At 42.5% G+C, this 17472-nt stretch overlaps 2 protein-coding genes across 4 annotated transcripts in view; both read right to left on the bottom strand.

Annotated features, from left to right (window-relative positions):
* TANC2 (tetratricopeptide repeat, ankyrin repeat and coiled-coil containing 2) overlaps positions 1-17472 on the bottom strand; it is a 656536-nt gene that overhangs the window by 564718 nt on the left and 74346 nt on the right. The gene's annotated exons all lie outside the window — the stretch shown is intronic.
* LOC138664553 (uncharacterized) lies at positions 12740-15810 on the bottom strand. Its single transcript, XM_069751354.1, has 2 exons — positions 15176-15810; positions 12740-14389 (listed from the first exon to the last, which is right to left on the bottom strand). The coding sequence occupies exons 1-2, from the start codon at positions 15414-15416 to the stop codon at positions 12879-12881; spliced, it is 1752 nt and encodes a 583-aa protein (XP_069607455.1). The 5' UTR covers positions 15417-15810; the 3' UTR covers positions 12740-12878.

Below are 17472 nucleotides of genomic sequence, written 5' to 3'. Positions count from 1 at the left end.
TTGGTTTAAAGTCACATGCTACCGGGGTTGGTTTCTGGCCCATATAATCCCGTTAATGGATGAGGCTTATATCTAATGAGGAACTGGTGGCAGTCCTACCATGCTGGCAACGCTCTGTTTCACTGGTAATAGTGAAAGGGGTCTCTCAATCATCAGGGTTGTGAGCGAGTGTTGTGCCACACCAGCGGTCGCGTGGGCCATCCTCGCTCGCTCTCCGTGCCTCCTTGTGCCCGTATGGACAGGGGAGGTCTGTGCAAAACGATGCCAAGTTGACACTATGTATCCCAAGGGGGGTGACGAATGTCAGGTTGGTGAAAGTGGGAAGGCCGTACCGTGTGACCCCTGACTTATTAGCGACGTCAGACTGGGTTGCAAGGTGCGCGGTTCTTCACATACCCCAATACAATATCTAGCCAACCATTTATATACAACCTGAAAGAATAATATAGAATAGTGCAGTAACAGACACAGAACTGAATCAGAACTATTAATATGGGAAGGGGAGACACAGTTATCATCGTAAATATCTGCACAATTCGTAGATAAGGAGTGTGAAAATTTTTAATGTCCACTGATTGAGGTCTGGGGTTGTGATGCCCCCACTATGGTTTGATGGGCAAATTACTTAAGGAGGACCTGCACCAGGTTTCTGCCAGCTGGACAGCTTACAGTAGTTTTCATAAAGTCAAACGTTCTGCCATAGTCCTCAAGATTTATGAGGTCTTTCTTACCCCATTGATTATTAGCTTTCTGCCTATGCATAGTGGCCACAGAAAACTGCCAATCAGTTGTGTGGGCAGGGTTATACAGAGCTCAGCATTCAGAGAGCTGCTAGATCTGCAGCAAATAAAACAGGGATTTTACAGGAAGCAGCCCAGTAAGTGACATTACTGGAATCAGAATCTCTACCCCTACATTATGCTGCTCTTAGATGAGGCAGCAAAAACCTGGTGACCCATTCCTAACTGATGTAGAACGACTTTCTCTTTGATTACTCTATTGCTTTTTTTTCGAGGTTTAACGTCACCATTTTCTACGGGTGAAGTCTCAATTGCGACATTACATCTAATGTAACCTTCCCAATCGCTTACAAGAACGATAGCGATTTGATAGACATGTCTCATTACCCTGCAATTCCAACTGCATAAGGTAAAAAATAAAGTCAACACTGCTCCATGGGACGCCGTCTGGATTGTGACAGCTGGTTCCTGATACACTGGCAATGTCACCCCGCCTTCTGCATATATTAAGAGATAACCAGAGATGAAAAACAGTCATGTGTTACATCAAAGGAAGAGGAACACAAATATTCCAGTGCACACAGGATCCTGTTATCTTTGCCATTTTAATTCGCTTTCCATCCGGCAAAACAAGCATTCCTGGCTGTCAGAGAGCAGAACTGTGCTGAATTATCCATGAAGGTAATCTAGAAGCAAAATGACAGCGATGCTGCAGATCGCTGTGAACAAGATAAGGCGAAAGACAAAAATCTCGTTTGTTGGCTGATCGCATCTTTTTTTTTGCAGGCATGCAAAATAATTGTTAGTCGGCAGCACATTTCCAAATATGTGCTGCTGACTAAACTGACAGGGAGGATGGCAAGATTATTCATACAAACCCCCTCCTGAATAATGCTATGTGAAAAGTATCCTTAAGGCTACTTTCACACGAGCGTCGTTTTGAATACGTTGCAATGCGTCGTTTAGGGTAAAAAACGCATCCTGCAAAGTTGTCTGCAGGATGCGTTTTTCCCCATAGACTAACATTAGCGACGCATTGCGACGGTTGCGTCGTGTTGTGGTAGACCGTCGGCAGCAAAAAAGTTACATCAACGTTTTTTTGCTGCGTTGTGTCTGCCATTTCCGAACGCGCATGCGTGGACGGAACTCCGCCCCCACCTCCCCGCAACTCACAATGGGGCAGCGGATGCGCTGGAAAAATGCATCCGCTGCCCCCGTTGTGCGGCGCTTGCACAGTAGTATGCGTCGGTACTTCGGGCCGACGCAGCGCGACGGCCCCGTACCGACGCTAGTGTGAAAGTAGCCTAAAGGGGTTGTCCATCATTGGACAACCCTGGTTATTAGCCCCAAGGTGTGTACTTACCTCCCAGACTGTCGCTGCTTTGAGTCCTGTGTTCTCCTCTGGTTTCGTGACATAAATAAACGACAGGTGACCGCTGCAGCCAATCAGAATTGTGAAAGCTGCAGTTTATCACATGACAGTTTATATAATGAAACTGGCACAGCACACAGGACTCCGCGCGATTCCGTGAATAGGAGGTAAGGGGTTTTTGTGGGGTTTTTTTGCAATTTTATGCAGAACTCGGGACCATTCAGTAGAGGGCTGTTCAGCAGTTGTCAACCTTTTTAAAGTGGATCAGTCACCAGATTTCCTAATTCAGTCTTTCATAAAAAGGATTATATCCCCATTCCGACATAGATTTTCAAAGTAAATACACCAGTCAGATTTATATTCTGAAATATGGTGATCCGGTGACAGATTTGCTTTAAAAATCAACTTCCCAGGTCTGATTGCTAATAGGATATGTGCAGAATATATTCCCAGCCTGGTCCTTCCATATTTAAGAGGGCAGATCAAAAGCATAAATTGCATTACAGAAATATCATTATTTTTTCATTTACAGGGTCTGATGACTTTAAGTCATGCATGGTGGGCAATGAATAATAAAGAAGTTTCATTTGATAACTGTGCATTTACAGAGGGCAATGAATATCGACATCTTTGGAAACTGAGAAATTGGATTGATGAATGCCCAAGGAAACAGGTCATTGGTACAGGACTGTGCAGATAGACAATCGTGCAACCCATCTGAAATCCTACATTGTACTTGCATCTAAAATGCCCCAGATTGTCAATTAGGCTGTGTGCACACGTTGCGGATTTACTGCGGATCCGCAGCGTTTTTTTCCCCGAGGAGAAACGCTGCAGATCCGAAAAGTGATTTACAGTACAATGTAAATCAATAGGAGAAAAAAAAAGCTGTGCTAATGGTGTGGAAAATTCCGCGTGGTAAACGCAGTGGATTAAAAGAAGGAGCATATCACTTCTTTTGTGCAGATCTGCAGCTTTTCTGCACCCATTCCATTATAGAAATGCGCAGGGGTAAAAAAAACGCATGAAATCCGCACTGAATCCGCAGTAAATGCACAGGAAAAACACATCAAATCTGCACCTGCGTTTTCTGACAGGAGATCCTATTTTTTGCAGAAAAGATTGCACCCAAATCTGCAACGTGTGCACATAGCCTTACACTGCAGCCCTTCAGGAAAGCACAAACAGCATGTCCATTCAAGATGGACCTCCATCTGTTTCCGGCTTATGTATGCCATCAGCTTGTCGCTGGTGACCGGCCTGTTATTTGGCCATAGATCTGTCTGAGAAAAGTCTACAAGTTCCATCCTGTACGCAGAGACCAGTTTAAATTAGTTTAAGGTCCCTTTCACATTGTGTTCTTGCCTACATTCAGTGGTCTCATTGATGCTTGTACCCGGCAAAATGGGATTCGGGCGTATGCACCGATGGGGCCATAGACTAAAAATGATGCTGACAGAGTCAACATGTGTCATGACCTGCATCATTTTCGGGCGTAAACGTCTACTGGAGGCGGACACCCAGATGCATAAAACTTGGTGTACCCGCAATAGAAATTGACATGTTGCGGATTTATAAAAAAAAAAAAAATGCACCACAGGTGAGCTTAGGCTACGTTCACATTTGCGTTGTTGTGTGCTGCGTCGGCGACGCAACGCACGCAAAAACGCATGCAAAACGCTGCGTTTTGTGACGCATGCGTTCATTTTTATAGCGCAAAAAAAATGCAACAAGCAGCGTCCTCTGCGCCCTGACGCTTGTGCCCAAAAAACGCATGCGTCACAAAACGCAACAAAACGCATGTCCATGCACCCCCCATGTTAAATATAGGGGCGCATGCGTTGCCGCGGTTGCGCCCGACGCACTGCAAATGTGAACGTAGCCTTATACAGCACAACAAAAGCACAGTGGGGAAGAGAGTTCTAGAAATTCCATCCACTTTGCTGGAACTGTAAGACGCTGTGTTTATTTTGCACAGTAAAAATATGCAACGTGAAAAATTCACCAAAAATTGATCATGGGAACTTATATGGAATCTGTCAGCAGGTTATTGCTATGTACACTGTGTTCCAAATTATTATGAAAATTGGATTTAAGCGTCATAAAGATTTAATTGTTTTGTTTTTCAAATAAACTCGTGGATGGTATTGTGTCTCAGGCCTCAATGGATCACTGAAATCAATCTTAAACACATGTGATAATTAGTTTTCCAGGTGATTCTAATTAAAGGAAAACTAAAAAAATTCTGTTCCACATTATTAAGCAGGCCACAGGTTTCAAAAAATATCGGAACTAAAAATGATCGGTCTGCTGCTGAAAAGCATCAAATAGTGCAATGCTTTGGACAAGGTATGAAAACATTAGATATTCCATGAAAACTTAAGAGTGGTCATCATACCGTGAAGAGATTTGTGACTGAAACAGAGCACAGACAGAGTTCATGCAGATAAAGGCATAATGAGGAAGGTTTCTGCCAGACAAATTCATGGGATTAAGAGAGCAGCTGCCAAAATACCATTACAAAGCAGCAAACAGTTATTTAAAGCTGCTGGTGTAGGATGCTTCAAAGGCTTGCTGTGGTACATAAACCTAATATTCAGCCACCCTTAAACAGTGTTCACAAGCAGAAATGGTTAAAGTGGGCCCAGACATACACGAACACTAATTTCCAAATAGTCTTGTTTACTGATGAGTGTCAAGCAACCCTGGATGGTCCAGATGGATGGAGTAGTGGATGGTTCGTGGATGGCCACCATGTCCCCAACAAGGCTGCGACGTCAGCAAAGAGGTGGAGGAGTCATATTTTGGGCAAGAATCACGGGGAAACAGCTGGTAGGACGCTTTAAGGTTCCTGAAGGTGTGAAAATGACCTCTGCAAAGTATTTAGAGTTTCTGACTGACAACTTTCTTCCATGGTCTAAAAAAGCAGAAACGTGTCTCCAGGAGCAAAATCATCTTCATGCATGACAATGCCCCATCTCATGCTGCAAAGAATACCTCTGAGTCATTGGCTGCTATGGGCATAAAAGGAGATAAACTCATGGTGTGGCCACCATCTTCACCTGACCTCAACCCTATAGAGAACCTTTGTAGTATCATCAAGCAAAAGATCTATGAGGGTGGGAGACAGTTCACATCAAAACAGCAGCTCTGGGAGGCTATTCTGACTTCATGCAAAGAAACTCTCCAAAAACTCACAAGTTCAATGGATGCAAGAATTGTGAAGGTGATATCAAAGAAGGGGTCCTATGTTAACATGTAACTTGTTAGGAGGTTTTGGAGTTAAATAGCTGTTTTGTTCAGTGAATGTGACCTCCTAATGCTGCAAATTCCACAAATAAGCATTTTCAGTCCTTTAAAACATAAATGTATAGAAATTCTACTGTGCCTAATAATTTGGAACAGTGCATTTTGAGTTTTTATTTATTTTGGAGATTATACTGTTACTAGATGGTGGGCCGATTCAAACGCATCGGGTATTCTAGAATATGCATGTCCACGTAGTATATTGCACAGCCCACGTAGTATATTGCCCAACCACGTAGTATATTGCCCAGTCACGTAGTATATTGCCTAACCACGTAGCATATTGCCCAGCCACGTAGTATATTGCCCAGCCACGTAGCATATTGCCCAGCCACGTAGCATATTGCCCAGCCACGTAGTATATTGCCCAGTTACGTAGTACATTGCCCAACCATTTATATTGCCCAGTCACGTAGTATATTGCCCAACCACGTAGTATATTGCCCAGTGACGTAGCATATTGCCCAGCCACGTAGCATATTGCCCAGCCACGTAGCATATTGCTCAGCCACGTAGTATATTGCCCAGCCACGTAGTATATTGCCCAGTGTCGTAGTATACAGCACAGAGCCACGCAGTATATTGCACAGTGACGTAGTATACAGCAGAGCCACGTAGTATATTGCCCGGCCACGTAGTATATTGCCCAGTTACATAGTATACAGCACAGAGCCACGTAGTATATTGCACAGCGGCACGTAGTATATTGCCCAGCCACGTAGTATATTGGTGAGTCACGTAGTATATTGGCCAGTCACGTAGTATATTGCCTAGCTACGTAGTATATTGCCCAGCCACGTGTGTAACAGGTTAAAAAAAAAAAACAACATATACTCACCTTCTGAGGGAGCCCTTGTAGTCATGTCGCCTGCGTGCGGTGCACTCGGCAGCTTCCAGTTCCAGGGTTGGTAGCACAGGACCCGTGATGACGTTGCGGTCACATTACCGTGACGTCATGGCAGGTCCTTCTCGCGCAGGACCTGTGATGAGGTCGCGATCACATGACCGTGACGTCATGGCAGGTCCTTGTCGCATACCATCCTTGAACCTGATGGTCACCGGCACTGCAGTTCTCGCTGTCAGCTGACCTTGAGAACTTGGCAAGTGACCGGAGATAACCCCGGCTGTCACGTGCACGGCAGTTTTCGAAGTCACCTGAGCTCATCGCAAAAACTGCAACGGATGCGAAGTTTCGGCTGTGGCACAAGGTAAGACATCATTTAAATTAGTTCACATGCGTAGTAAGCTGCGTTTCTGCACTTACTACGCATGTGACTATAAAGATAATGCGGTTTTACCGCATGTAATGATGGTGAATGGGAAATTTACGCTGTGGAGACTGAGCATCTCCACATCGTAAATAGACATGCTGCAGTCTGGAAAGACGAACCGCATGTCCGGTTACGCAGGGCTGCCAGGGGCATCTCTGAACGCATAATGGAGATGGGATTTCTTGAAATCCCATCCACTATGCCATAACATCTGGACGCTGCGTGCTGGACACTGAGGATGTACGCAGCTTTCAACCTGCAGCGTTTACCGACCGTGGGAACATACCCTTAAACTCTGACTTCACTGAACACAGCCTAGTAAGTGACATCGATGGAAGCAGGGTGTCTGCACCTAACTCATGCTGCTCTCCGATTACTAACACCTGCTGACAGATTCCCTTTAACTCAAGGGGTTTGCTCAATTATTAATAATGAGCGAATGTCTTTGAATAAGGTGTTATCAGAGCATGCGTGGCTGCATGTCACGTGGCTGTTTGATGGCTTGTTTGTTAGGCAATCCCTTCATGTCTTGTGGCTGTCGAACATCCATGAGACCATGCAATCACGGGGACTGAAACATATTTTTCAAGCACGACAAAGTCCCTCAGATTAGTAGCCGAGCATGCTCCGATATCACCTTATCCGAACACGTCATCACTAGTAATTATCAAATTTCTGGAGGATGAATTTAAAATGGACACTAAAAGGCAATATCTAACTGAATGTCCCCATTATAAATGCCAAATTGCTTTGCAGATTTGCTTAGGGAAAAAAAAGCAAATAAAGGAAGTAATGACGAAATGATGTCTTCAACCAGCATGTGAAATAAACACTTTAGAGTTTTGCCCAGTAGGTTGAATATAAAAACCGTGAGGCCACGATCACACTATCAGTATTTCGTCCTTTCACATTTCCGTCTGTAGTCCCAGGGAGGAAAGTGTGAGTGCGATATTTCCTGCTGGGCATGCAAAGTCGGAAGCACTGGATACAACGTACAGAAAAACGTTCCCTTGAACGCTTTTTTGCAAAAGACCGGCCGTCATATTCCACAGGATCCAGTGCACGACGGACGAAACGTGTGTCCATCTGTCGCGATACATCGCTAATACAAGTCTATGGGAAAATGCAGGATCCAGAAATTTTTTTTGCAGGATCCTGCATTTTCAAAAATCGACGTATTGCGACAGCAGAGGAAAGACGAAAATGTGAAAGTAGCCTTAGGCTACTTTCACACTAGCGTTTTTTTAATCCGTCGCAATCCGTCGTTTTGGGGAAGAAACGGATCCTGCAAATGTGCCCACAGGATGCATTTTTTGCCCATGGACTTGTATTAGCGAGGGATCACGACGGATGGCCACACGTCGCGTCCGTCGTGCAACGGATCCGTCGTGTTTTTTTGTTCGTCGCGTCCGCCATTTTTGACTGCGCATGCGCGGCCGAAACTCCGCCCCCTCCTCCCCGGACTTCAGAATGGGCAGCGGATGCGTTGAAAAACTGCATCCGCTGCCCACGTCGTGCACAAATTTTACAATGTGTGTCAGTACATCGGCCCGACGCATAGCGACGGACCCGTACCGGCGCAAGTGTGAAAGTAGCCTAAGCCAAAACCAGGAGTGGAACAATCAGTGGAAAAGTAACACGTCACCACTTCTGTATTTATCATCCACTCCTGGTTTTAGCTTACAGATACTGAGGTAAAATACTGACCAAATACTTACGTACGTGTGAACGTGGCCTAACTCGTGCACATACAGCAATCTGAAGAGCAAACCCGTTGTTTCAACTTCTGTAACAACTGGAAACATTGGGTTTGTACGGTTCTCCATCACACAGACTAAGGCCGGCTTCACACTTGCGAGTTTTACGGACGTAAGAGCGCAGAAACTACGTCCGTAAAACTCGCAAAAAATACGGCACAATTATTCTCTATGCCCCTGCTCCTATCTGCCGTATTTTACTGATCAGTATTATACAGCTTTCTACGGCCGTACAAAATCGCAGCATGCTGCGTTTGTCACCGTACTGCGCAAGAAATACGCCAATGAAAGTCTATGGAAGCGTGAAAAATACGGATTACACACGGACAAGCAGTGTGACTTGCGAGAAATACGCAGCGCTGTTAGAGAGAAAAGCCGGTAATTCAATGCGGTGTACAGTAAAATCACACTGACAGCTTCCAGTCCAATAGGTAGAATAAATGTGTACACATAGAATAGGTATATATATATATATATATATATATATATATATATATATATATATATATATGTCAGTGAGACACATATATGTATATATATATAATATTTCTTCCAGCGCTATACAGCTTGAAAGCCGGTAATTCAATTGCCGCCTTTTTCTTTCTCCTTCCTAAACCCGACATGATTTGAGACATGGTTTACATACAGTAAACCATGTCTTCTCTCCATTTTTTTTGCAGATTCCACACTACTAATGTTAGTAGTGTGTATCTGCAAAATTTGGCCATTCTACTAAATTAAAGGGTTAAATGGCGGAAAAAATTGGCGTGGGCTCCCGCACAATTTTCTCCGCCAGAGTAGTAAAGCCAGTGACTGAGGGCAGATATTAATAGCCTGGAGAGGGTCCATGGTTATTGGCCCCCCCCTGGCTAAAAACACCTGCCCCCAGCCACCCCAGAAAAGGCACATCTGGAAGATGTGAATCGGGAAAGGGACTGAGGTTGCATGAATCAGATAACAGTGTCTCTTGAAGAGAAGCTTGAATTGATTTGTCTATTTCACAGCAAAATACTTTGCCCCGGCCTAACTCCTAGATAGTCAGCTGGATTGGCCGACATTTATTTCTATAGGCACCTTTATCAAGAGAAATGTTTAGCAATAATCGCACAGCAATTTGTGAATGACTGCTAGTCATGAGCGAACGTGTTCGGATAAGGTGGTATCAGAGCAGGCCCGGGTGAGGCCTGGGTGTCTTCGGCGTGCTCAAAAAAAAGTTCAAGCCCCGCGGCTGCATGTCTCATGGCTGTTTGACAGCCACAATACATGCAGCGATTGCCAACAGCCGCGACACATGCAGGTGCCGTGGCTCAAACAAATTTTTGGCACACACCGAAGACACTCAGTTAGCACCGGAGCATGCTCAGACAAACACTTTATCTGAGCACGTTCGTTCATCACTAATAACTGCCCTTTTGGGAAACCTTTAAAAAAAATAAAATGACATTCTTAAGTGCTTTATTGTTCATTCTGGTCAGTATCTAAAATAAAACATACACGATACTGGTCATGCATAAATTGGGGATGTGAGCCATCATATTATCTACCTAGAATGCAATTATATAACCACAGATGGCATGAAAAAGGAGGATGTTCTGTTTCACCAATGTAATTATCAGATTTAAAAAAAAATCAAAATAAAAAACTATAAAGGCTAAATAACGAGAAAAAGAATAAAACTAAAAAACATGTATCAATGCAGGAACAAAATCATAAAGCACCTGATTTATTCCGCTGCCACAAAGCCGCATTAATTGGATAAGAAGAGTATTAATGAGAGAAAGGAGTCCATTATAAATTCCCAATCGTATAATGACAAGAGTCATTTCTATCCTTGAAGCATTTCGTTTCTATGCCCCATTAAGTTGAAATCCAGCATTTGTCTCGCAGCCAAAGAATATTAAACTTTTAAACCAAAATCCTGCCTGTCAGGCACAAGAATAACATTCATTGTATGATGGATGGGGCGCACTCATAACATTATATCTAAGACTAAGTCAGGGCCAGGGCCGCAAGCAGTTTTCTGGGATATAAAGCGCATATTTCATACCAAGAGAAAAGGAAAAAGAATTTTAGTGTATGTTCACACTGCATCTTTTTCAACTGTTTTTTGAGCGGGTCTGTAAAAAAAAAAATTGGAGGATAAAGTGCCAACAAAACGATCAGGAGAATGGTTCCAATAATTTGCATGGGAAAATGACTTCCCGCCCAAAATATTCAGGCCTGTGAACGTTTTTTTTCTTTGCAATTGCTTCATATTTTTAAAATTTGCCAGGCATATAAATAAATCAAATTATATATAAAAAACAAAAAACAACAACACACGTCCATTCTTCTGATGCTTTCTGCTAGTAAAAGGCTACATATTTTACAATAGAAGCCTACAAAGACAACAGGGTGTCTTTTTACCTCAAGAATGTATATAGTTTTCATTATTATTTAATGGATAAAAAAAATGCCCCAAAAGAGTCATTACAAACAAAGATGCAATCCCATTCCTCCAGAAAAAAAAAGGGTGCAAAAAGCACGTAAGTGAATATACCAGGACTGTGGAGTCAGAGTTGTGGAGTCAGAGCCCAGTTTGGTGGAGTCGGAGTCAGTGTCATGGAAATTGAGGAGTTGGAGTCGGAGGTTTGGCTTAGGCTACTTTCACACTCCTGTCTTTTTGAAGACGTTGCAATGCGTCATTCTGTGCAAAAAATGCATCCTGCAAAGTTGCCCGCAGGATGCGTTTTTTGCACAAAGACTTGTATTACCGACGCATCGCGACGTATGGACACACGTTCCATACGTCATGCACTGGATGCATCAGTAATTGGCTGACCGTCGTCACAAAAAAAGTTCAATGTAACGTTTTTTTGTGCGACGGGTCCGCCATTTTTGACCGCGCATGTGCGGCCGAAACTCTGCCCCCTCCTCCCCGAACTGCAGAATGGGCAGCGGATGCGTCCATCCGCTGCCCACGTCGTGCAGAGAATTCACAACGTCCGTCATCCCGATGCATTGCGACGGGCCTACCGACGGAAATGTGATAGAGGTCTTACCGACTCCAGAGCCCTGTCAGGGCTGAGGAGTCAGAGTCGGAGCCCATTTTGGTGGAGTCGGAGTCATGGAAACTAAGGACTCAGAGGTTTGGCTTACTGACTCCACAGCCCTGGAATATACCCCATGTTGGATTTCACAAACAAATTGAGCTTTCTTTATGAAAATATGGTTGTTTTTACATTTTATAGCAGGAAAAAAAAAAAAGCTGTGTCCATATCTTTGTTTAAAGTAGAAGCGGCAAATTTTAAAACCTACAGGCCGAGTGAGGTCTTTGTTGTTTTTTTTCATGCATTTGTGTGCTTTTTCCTGGCTTTGGCAGTTTTTGTCTTGTTTCTTTTAAACAGACTTTAGGTATTACATTTTTCCTTTCAGAAGTTTCCCCATTGAAAATATTGTACGTACGTACGTACGGTGGGAAACATAAGTATTTGATACACTGCCGACTTTGCACATGTTCCCACCGACAAAGAATGGAGAGGTCTGTAATTTTTATCGTAGGTACAATTCACCTGTAAGAGACAGAATCCAACAATAAAATCCAGAAAGTCACATTGTATGATTTTTACTTACCGTATATACTCGAGTGTAAGCCGACCCGAATATAAGCACCTAAATTTTGCCACGGAAAGCTGGGTAAGCTTATTGGCTCAAGTATAAGCCGGGTATGCATTGTCCCCTCATCCCTGTCCTGCTATGTGTGGCTCCCTCCCACCCTGTCCTGCTATATGTTGTGTGGCTCACCCGGTCCCGCATGGCTCACCCCCAGAGAGTTATGTGACACAAAATAGTTAATAAATAACATTACCCACATGTCTACTTTACATCAGCACAATTTTGGAAACAAAATTTTTTTTGCTAGGAAGTTATAAGGGTTAAAATTTGACCAGCGATTTCTAATTTTTACAACGAAATTTACAAAACCATTTTTTTTTTTTTAGGGACCACATTTGAAGTTAGCTTGAGGGGTCTATCTGGCTGAAAATACCCAAAAGTGACACCATTCTAAAAACTGCACCCCTCAAGGTGCTCAAACTCACATTCAAGAAGTTTATTAACCCTTCAGCAGGGTGGATAAAAATCTTGATTTTTTTAAAAAAATCAAAAAAATCAGATTTTTTTGATTTAAATCAGATTTTTTTATTTAAATCATTTGATTTAAATCAGATTTTTTAATCAAGTTGTACACAAGCAAAACTTTGTCTTTTTGCAAATCTAATTGTTTTACACAAATAAAAATATTAAAACAGTTGATTATGAAACCTAATAATTTTTATTTGCACTATTAAACACTCAGAATTGAACTACAGAGAGTAAGTACTTTTTAACAATAGCCTATCTCTAACGTTTGAAGTAAGCAAACATCTTCAGTGAATACATCAGTCCTTTAAGCCTACTGTTTATTTAGGACTTTTAATAGGAAAACCAGTTGTCCTGCTTTAGCAGTTCCTAAGCGGTTTCGGACTGTTGTGTGGCTGTGCACAAAACCAAATGAAGAAAACAATCTCTCTACTCCTGCGGATGAAGCCGATGTAGTCAGTAGCTGAGTAGCTAGATTTATTATCTTTGCTGGAAGAACAAGTGATTGCGACTTCCACCAGTCCAGTGGTTTTAGTTCATTAACGACGTTATCTGCAAACATGTATTTTTGAAATGGTGCAGATTCACACTTCAATTTCAGCACAGTTGCCACAATGTCATGGTTAGTATTGGCGAGCCACTCCATTGCAGAGTTGATTTCCGCCTCAGATAATTTTTTCCCTCTGTAGATGGGATGCAAGATATTGGCTAAATAGTGTTCTTCTTTTAATGCTTGGTCCTTGCGGTGCTGTATTGCAACCTTTACATTGTTTGAGAGGTTCAAGCGATCTAGAGAACCTTCTAAATCTTTCCAAACTTCTGTGGCATCAGCTATGGTTGCAGTATCTTTCTGCATTTTATCCAACGCAATTGATATTGGCTTTAACCTTTCCAAAAGGTCCTCGGCATTTCTCTTCACACCAAGATTTAATACTTTGCTTTGCATATTAGCATCAATTTTATCCCGATGTGTTTCGCAAATGGACAGTAATTTTGACCAGTTGTTAATAAACATTTCCAAGCAGTCAGCCAAGGTATTCCATCTAACATCTTGTGGTAGAACCAACTTCAGTCCTCCCATTTCCTTGTAGGTTGCATGTGCAAAATGATTATTGCGGAAATATTTAACAATTTCTACAACATGTTCCTTGACACCCGAAATATGCAGGTCTTTTGCCAAAAGATGCAACAAATGGGCAGAACAACCGTATGTAATGACATTTGTGTCATCCTCATGTGCCAGTTCCGCTCGCATTTTTGCCACATTGCTTGCGTTATCAGTAACTAAGCTCCTTACTTTACATCCAAACTGTTCTTGGCATTGGTGAATTGAGTTCTTAGCAATTTCAAGTAAATATTCAGCAGTATGTGAATTTCCAGATGTGTCGATTGTGTCTGTAAGGTAAGTTTCACCATCTTCTGTTGTGACACAAGTGCAAATTATGGGGTCGTTGTGGATGTTGCTCCAACCATCCAAGCTCATGTTAACAACCTTGTCTTTCAAATATTTTGTACAAGCCGCTCTTTCTATGTCGTATACAGCCTGAAGATGTTTTCCTGAGATATCAAATCTACTTGGTGGTTTGTAGCCTGGTCTAATTCCTTCGATCATTTGTACAAATAATGGGTGCTCAACTAGTCGGAAAGAAGAATTGGTTGCAAATATGAATTTAGCAATTAATTCATCAAAATGTTCTTTCTGGCTCGTCGTAGTCTTTAAGATGAATTTTTCTACACTTTGCACGCAAAGTTTTTTTTTGGGCTGCTTTGTTGAAGTTGTACCCAGATATTGATTGTCACGTGCAGCACAAGCCATATTTGACCCTGAAAGCACAGAAATTAAAAATATAAATCGACTGCGTATTTGAAGAAATATAACGAAAATATTTTGAAACAAACTTTTTGAACAATGTAATGGTCCTCGTCCTATAAGGGCTGTCTCAAAAGTTATGCTACTCAAGTTTTCCGGTGAAGTTGCTGTAATACTGGTAACTAATATCAGAGCAACTGAAAAAAATTATGTCACAAAAGTTTTAAAAATGTTTTTTTTTTAAAAAATGGTCAATTTGGCAGACTTCAAAAGTGAATTGCAGCCTACAATAAAAAAAAAATAAGCGTATACACACTTTATTTTTACTTAAAGGACATGTGCACCTTTATTTTTTAAGGTGCAGTGTGCACATGTCCTCACCCCGCAGCTCTCTTACCTCCGATGTCAGCGCTGCGGGGATCCGTGGCTTCGTTCTGCCCGTCCGCGAGCGCGCCTCCATTCATTTCAATGGAGCGTGCGGCCCGCTGACGTCACGCCGCTGGATCACTGCGAGTAGGCCGCAACCGGAGGACGGGAGGCGGACGGTCAAAACGAAGCCACGGATCTCAGCGCTGCGGGGATCGGAGGTAAGAGCGCTGCGGGGGGGGGGAGGACATGTGCACCTTAAAAAAAATAAAGGTGCACATGTCCTTTAGCGTTAATTTTCTGTGAAATATTGCCTTAACAAATTTAAATTCTATACTCCAGAACTACTAGTGCTAGAAATTTCTCTTTTCATAGACTTTAACCATCCCAGTAAAATGTCTGTTAAAAAAATAGGTTGTAATTGCCAGACTTACTAGTACTAGGCTCCTGGTGCATAAGAAGCTGTGGGGGTTCATTGACATTAGTTGTATCACTATCAACATCTTCATTTCCCTTCTGGTTGCAGTTTTCATAATGTGATTTCAAACGGCAAACAAGTCCTTGGATATCCTTTTGACAGTATTTGCACTTTGCTCTTGCACCTTTCTTTCCAAGATCTGCTGCTGGCATCTCAACAAAATGAACCCAAATAGGGTCTCTCTTACGACCTGCCATGGCTCACACAGATCACTTATGAAGTTTGATTGTTACTACAGCCAAGTACTGCTGACTATCCAACAAGTTTGGGCATGTCAACTGAATGGAAAAAGAAACTAAACCAAAAGTGAAACCAAGCTAGAAGTGTGGAATTAAAGGGGCAGTATGAACAAAATGTGGAGGCTATTAATAGTTTATACAATTAAGACATGCTGCTTTTAAACACCTACCTATTGCCATATAGTAAAACAAAAAAGATTTTTACTTACTTTGGGGTCCCCCCCTCACCCTGGCGTTAGATCGTTGCCCCTAGTTTCGTCCGTGTAACTATGGGCGCACATGCGCACTGCTCTCACTTCTCATTTTAATCGTGATTTATATTAAAAAAAACCTTTTGATTTAAATCAGTGATTTAAATCATGATTAAAATCATGATTTAAATCGATCCGATTTAAATAGAAAAAAATATTTTGATTTAAATCGTGATTTAAATCATGATTTAAATCGGCGTGATTTAAATCAATCCACCCTGCCCTTCAGGTGCTTCACAGCAGCAGAAGCAACATGGAAGAAAAAAATGAACATTTAACTTTTTAGTCACAAAAATGATCTTTAAGCAACAATTTTTTTTACTTCCCCAAGGGTAAAAGGAGAAACTGGACCCCAAAAGTTATTGTACAATTTGTCCTGAGTACGCCGATACCCCATATGTGGAGGGGGCGGGGGAGGCACTGTTTGGGTGCACAACAGGGCTCGGAAGGGAAGGAGCGCCATTTGACTTTTTGAATGAAAAATTTACTCCAATCTTTAGCGGACACCATGTTGCGTTTGGAGAGCCCCTGTGTGCCTAAACATTGGATCTCCAACACAAGTGACTGTATTTTGGAAACTAGACCCCCCCACCCCCCAAGGAACTTATCTAGATGTATAGTTAGCACTTCGAACCCCCAGGTGCTTCACAAATTGATCCGTAAAACATGAAAAAGTACTTTTTTTTTTTTCACAAAAAATTTCTTTTAGCCTCAATTTTTTCATTTTTACATGGGCAACAGGATAACATGGATCCTAAAATGTATTGGGCAATTTCTCCTGAGTACACCGATACCTCACATGTGGGGGTAAACCACTGTTTGGGCATATGGCAAGGCTCGGAAGGGAAGGAGCGCCATTTGACTTTTTGAATGAAAAATTAGCTCCAATCATTAGCGGACACCATGTCGTGTTTGGAGAGCCCCTGTGTGCCTAAACATTGGCGCTCCCCCACAAGTGACCCCATTTTGGAAACTAGATCCCCCAAGGAACTAATCTGGATATGTAAGGAGCACTTTGAACCCCCAAGTGCTTCACAGAAGTTTATAACGCAGAGCCATGAAAATAAAAAAAATTTCTTTACTCAAAAATTATTTTTTAGCCTGCAATTTTTTATTTTCACAAGGGTAACACGTGAAATTGGACCCCAAAAGTTGTTGTCCAGTTTGTCCTGAGTACGCCGATACCCCATATGTGGAGGGGGGGAGGGGAACCACTGTTTGGGCACACATCAGGGCTCGGAAGGGAAGTAGTGACGTTTTGAAATGCAGACTTTGATGGAATGGTCTGCAGGCGTCAGGTTGCTTTTGCAGAGCCCCTGATGTGCCTAAACAGTAGAAACCCCCCACAAGTGACGTGACCCCATTTTGGAAACTAGACCCCCCCCAAGGAACTTATCTAGATGTGTGATGAGCACTTTGAACCCCCCAAGTGCTTCACAGAAATTTATAGCGCAGAGCCGTTAAAATAACAAATCCTTTTTTTTTTTTCCACAAAAATAAGTTTTTAGCCCCCATTTTTTTATTTTTTCAAGGGAAACAGGAGAAATTAGACCCCCAAAGTTGTTGTGAAATTTTTCCTGAGTACGCTGATAACCCATATGGGTAAACCACTGTTTGGGCACACGTTGGGGCTCGGAAGGGAGGGAGCACCATTTGACTTTTTGAACGCAAGATTGGTTGAAAATCAATGGTGGCGCCATGTCGCTTTTGGAGACCCCTGGTGTGCCTAAACAGTGGAAACCCATCAATTCTAACTCCAACAC

This window comes from Ranitomeya imitator, chromosome 2 (assembly GCF_032444005.1).
Source record: "Ranitomeya imitator isolate aRanImi1 chromosome 2, aRanImi1.pri, whole genome shotgun sequence".
In the NCBI taxonomy this organism is placed as follows: Eukaryota; Metazoa; Chordata; class Amphibia; order Anura; family Dendrobatidae; genus Ranitomeya; species Ranitomeya imitator.
This window is presented reverse-complemented; position numbering and strand designations above follow the sequence as displayed.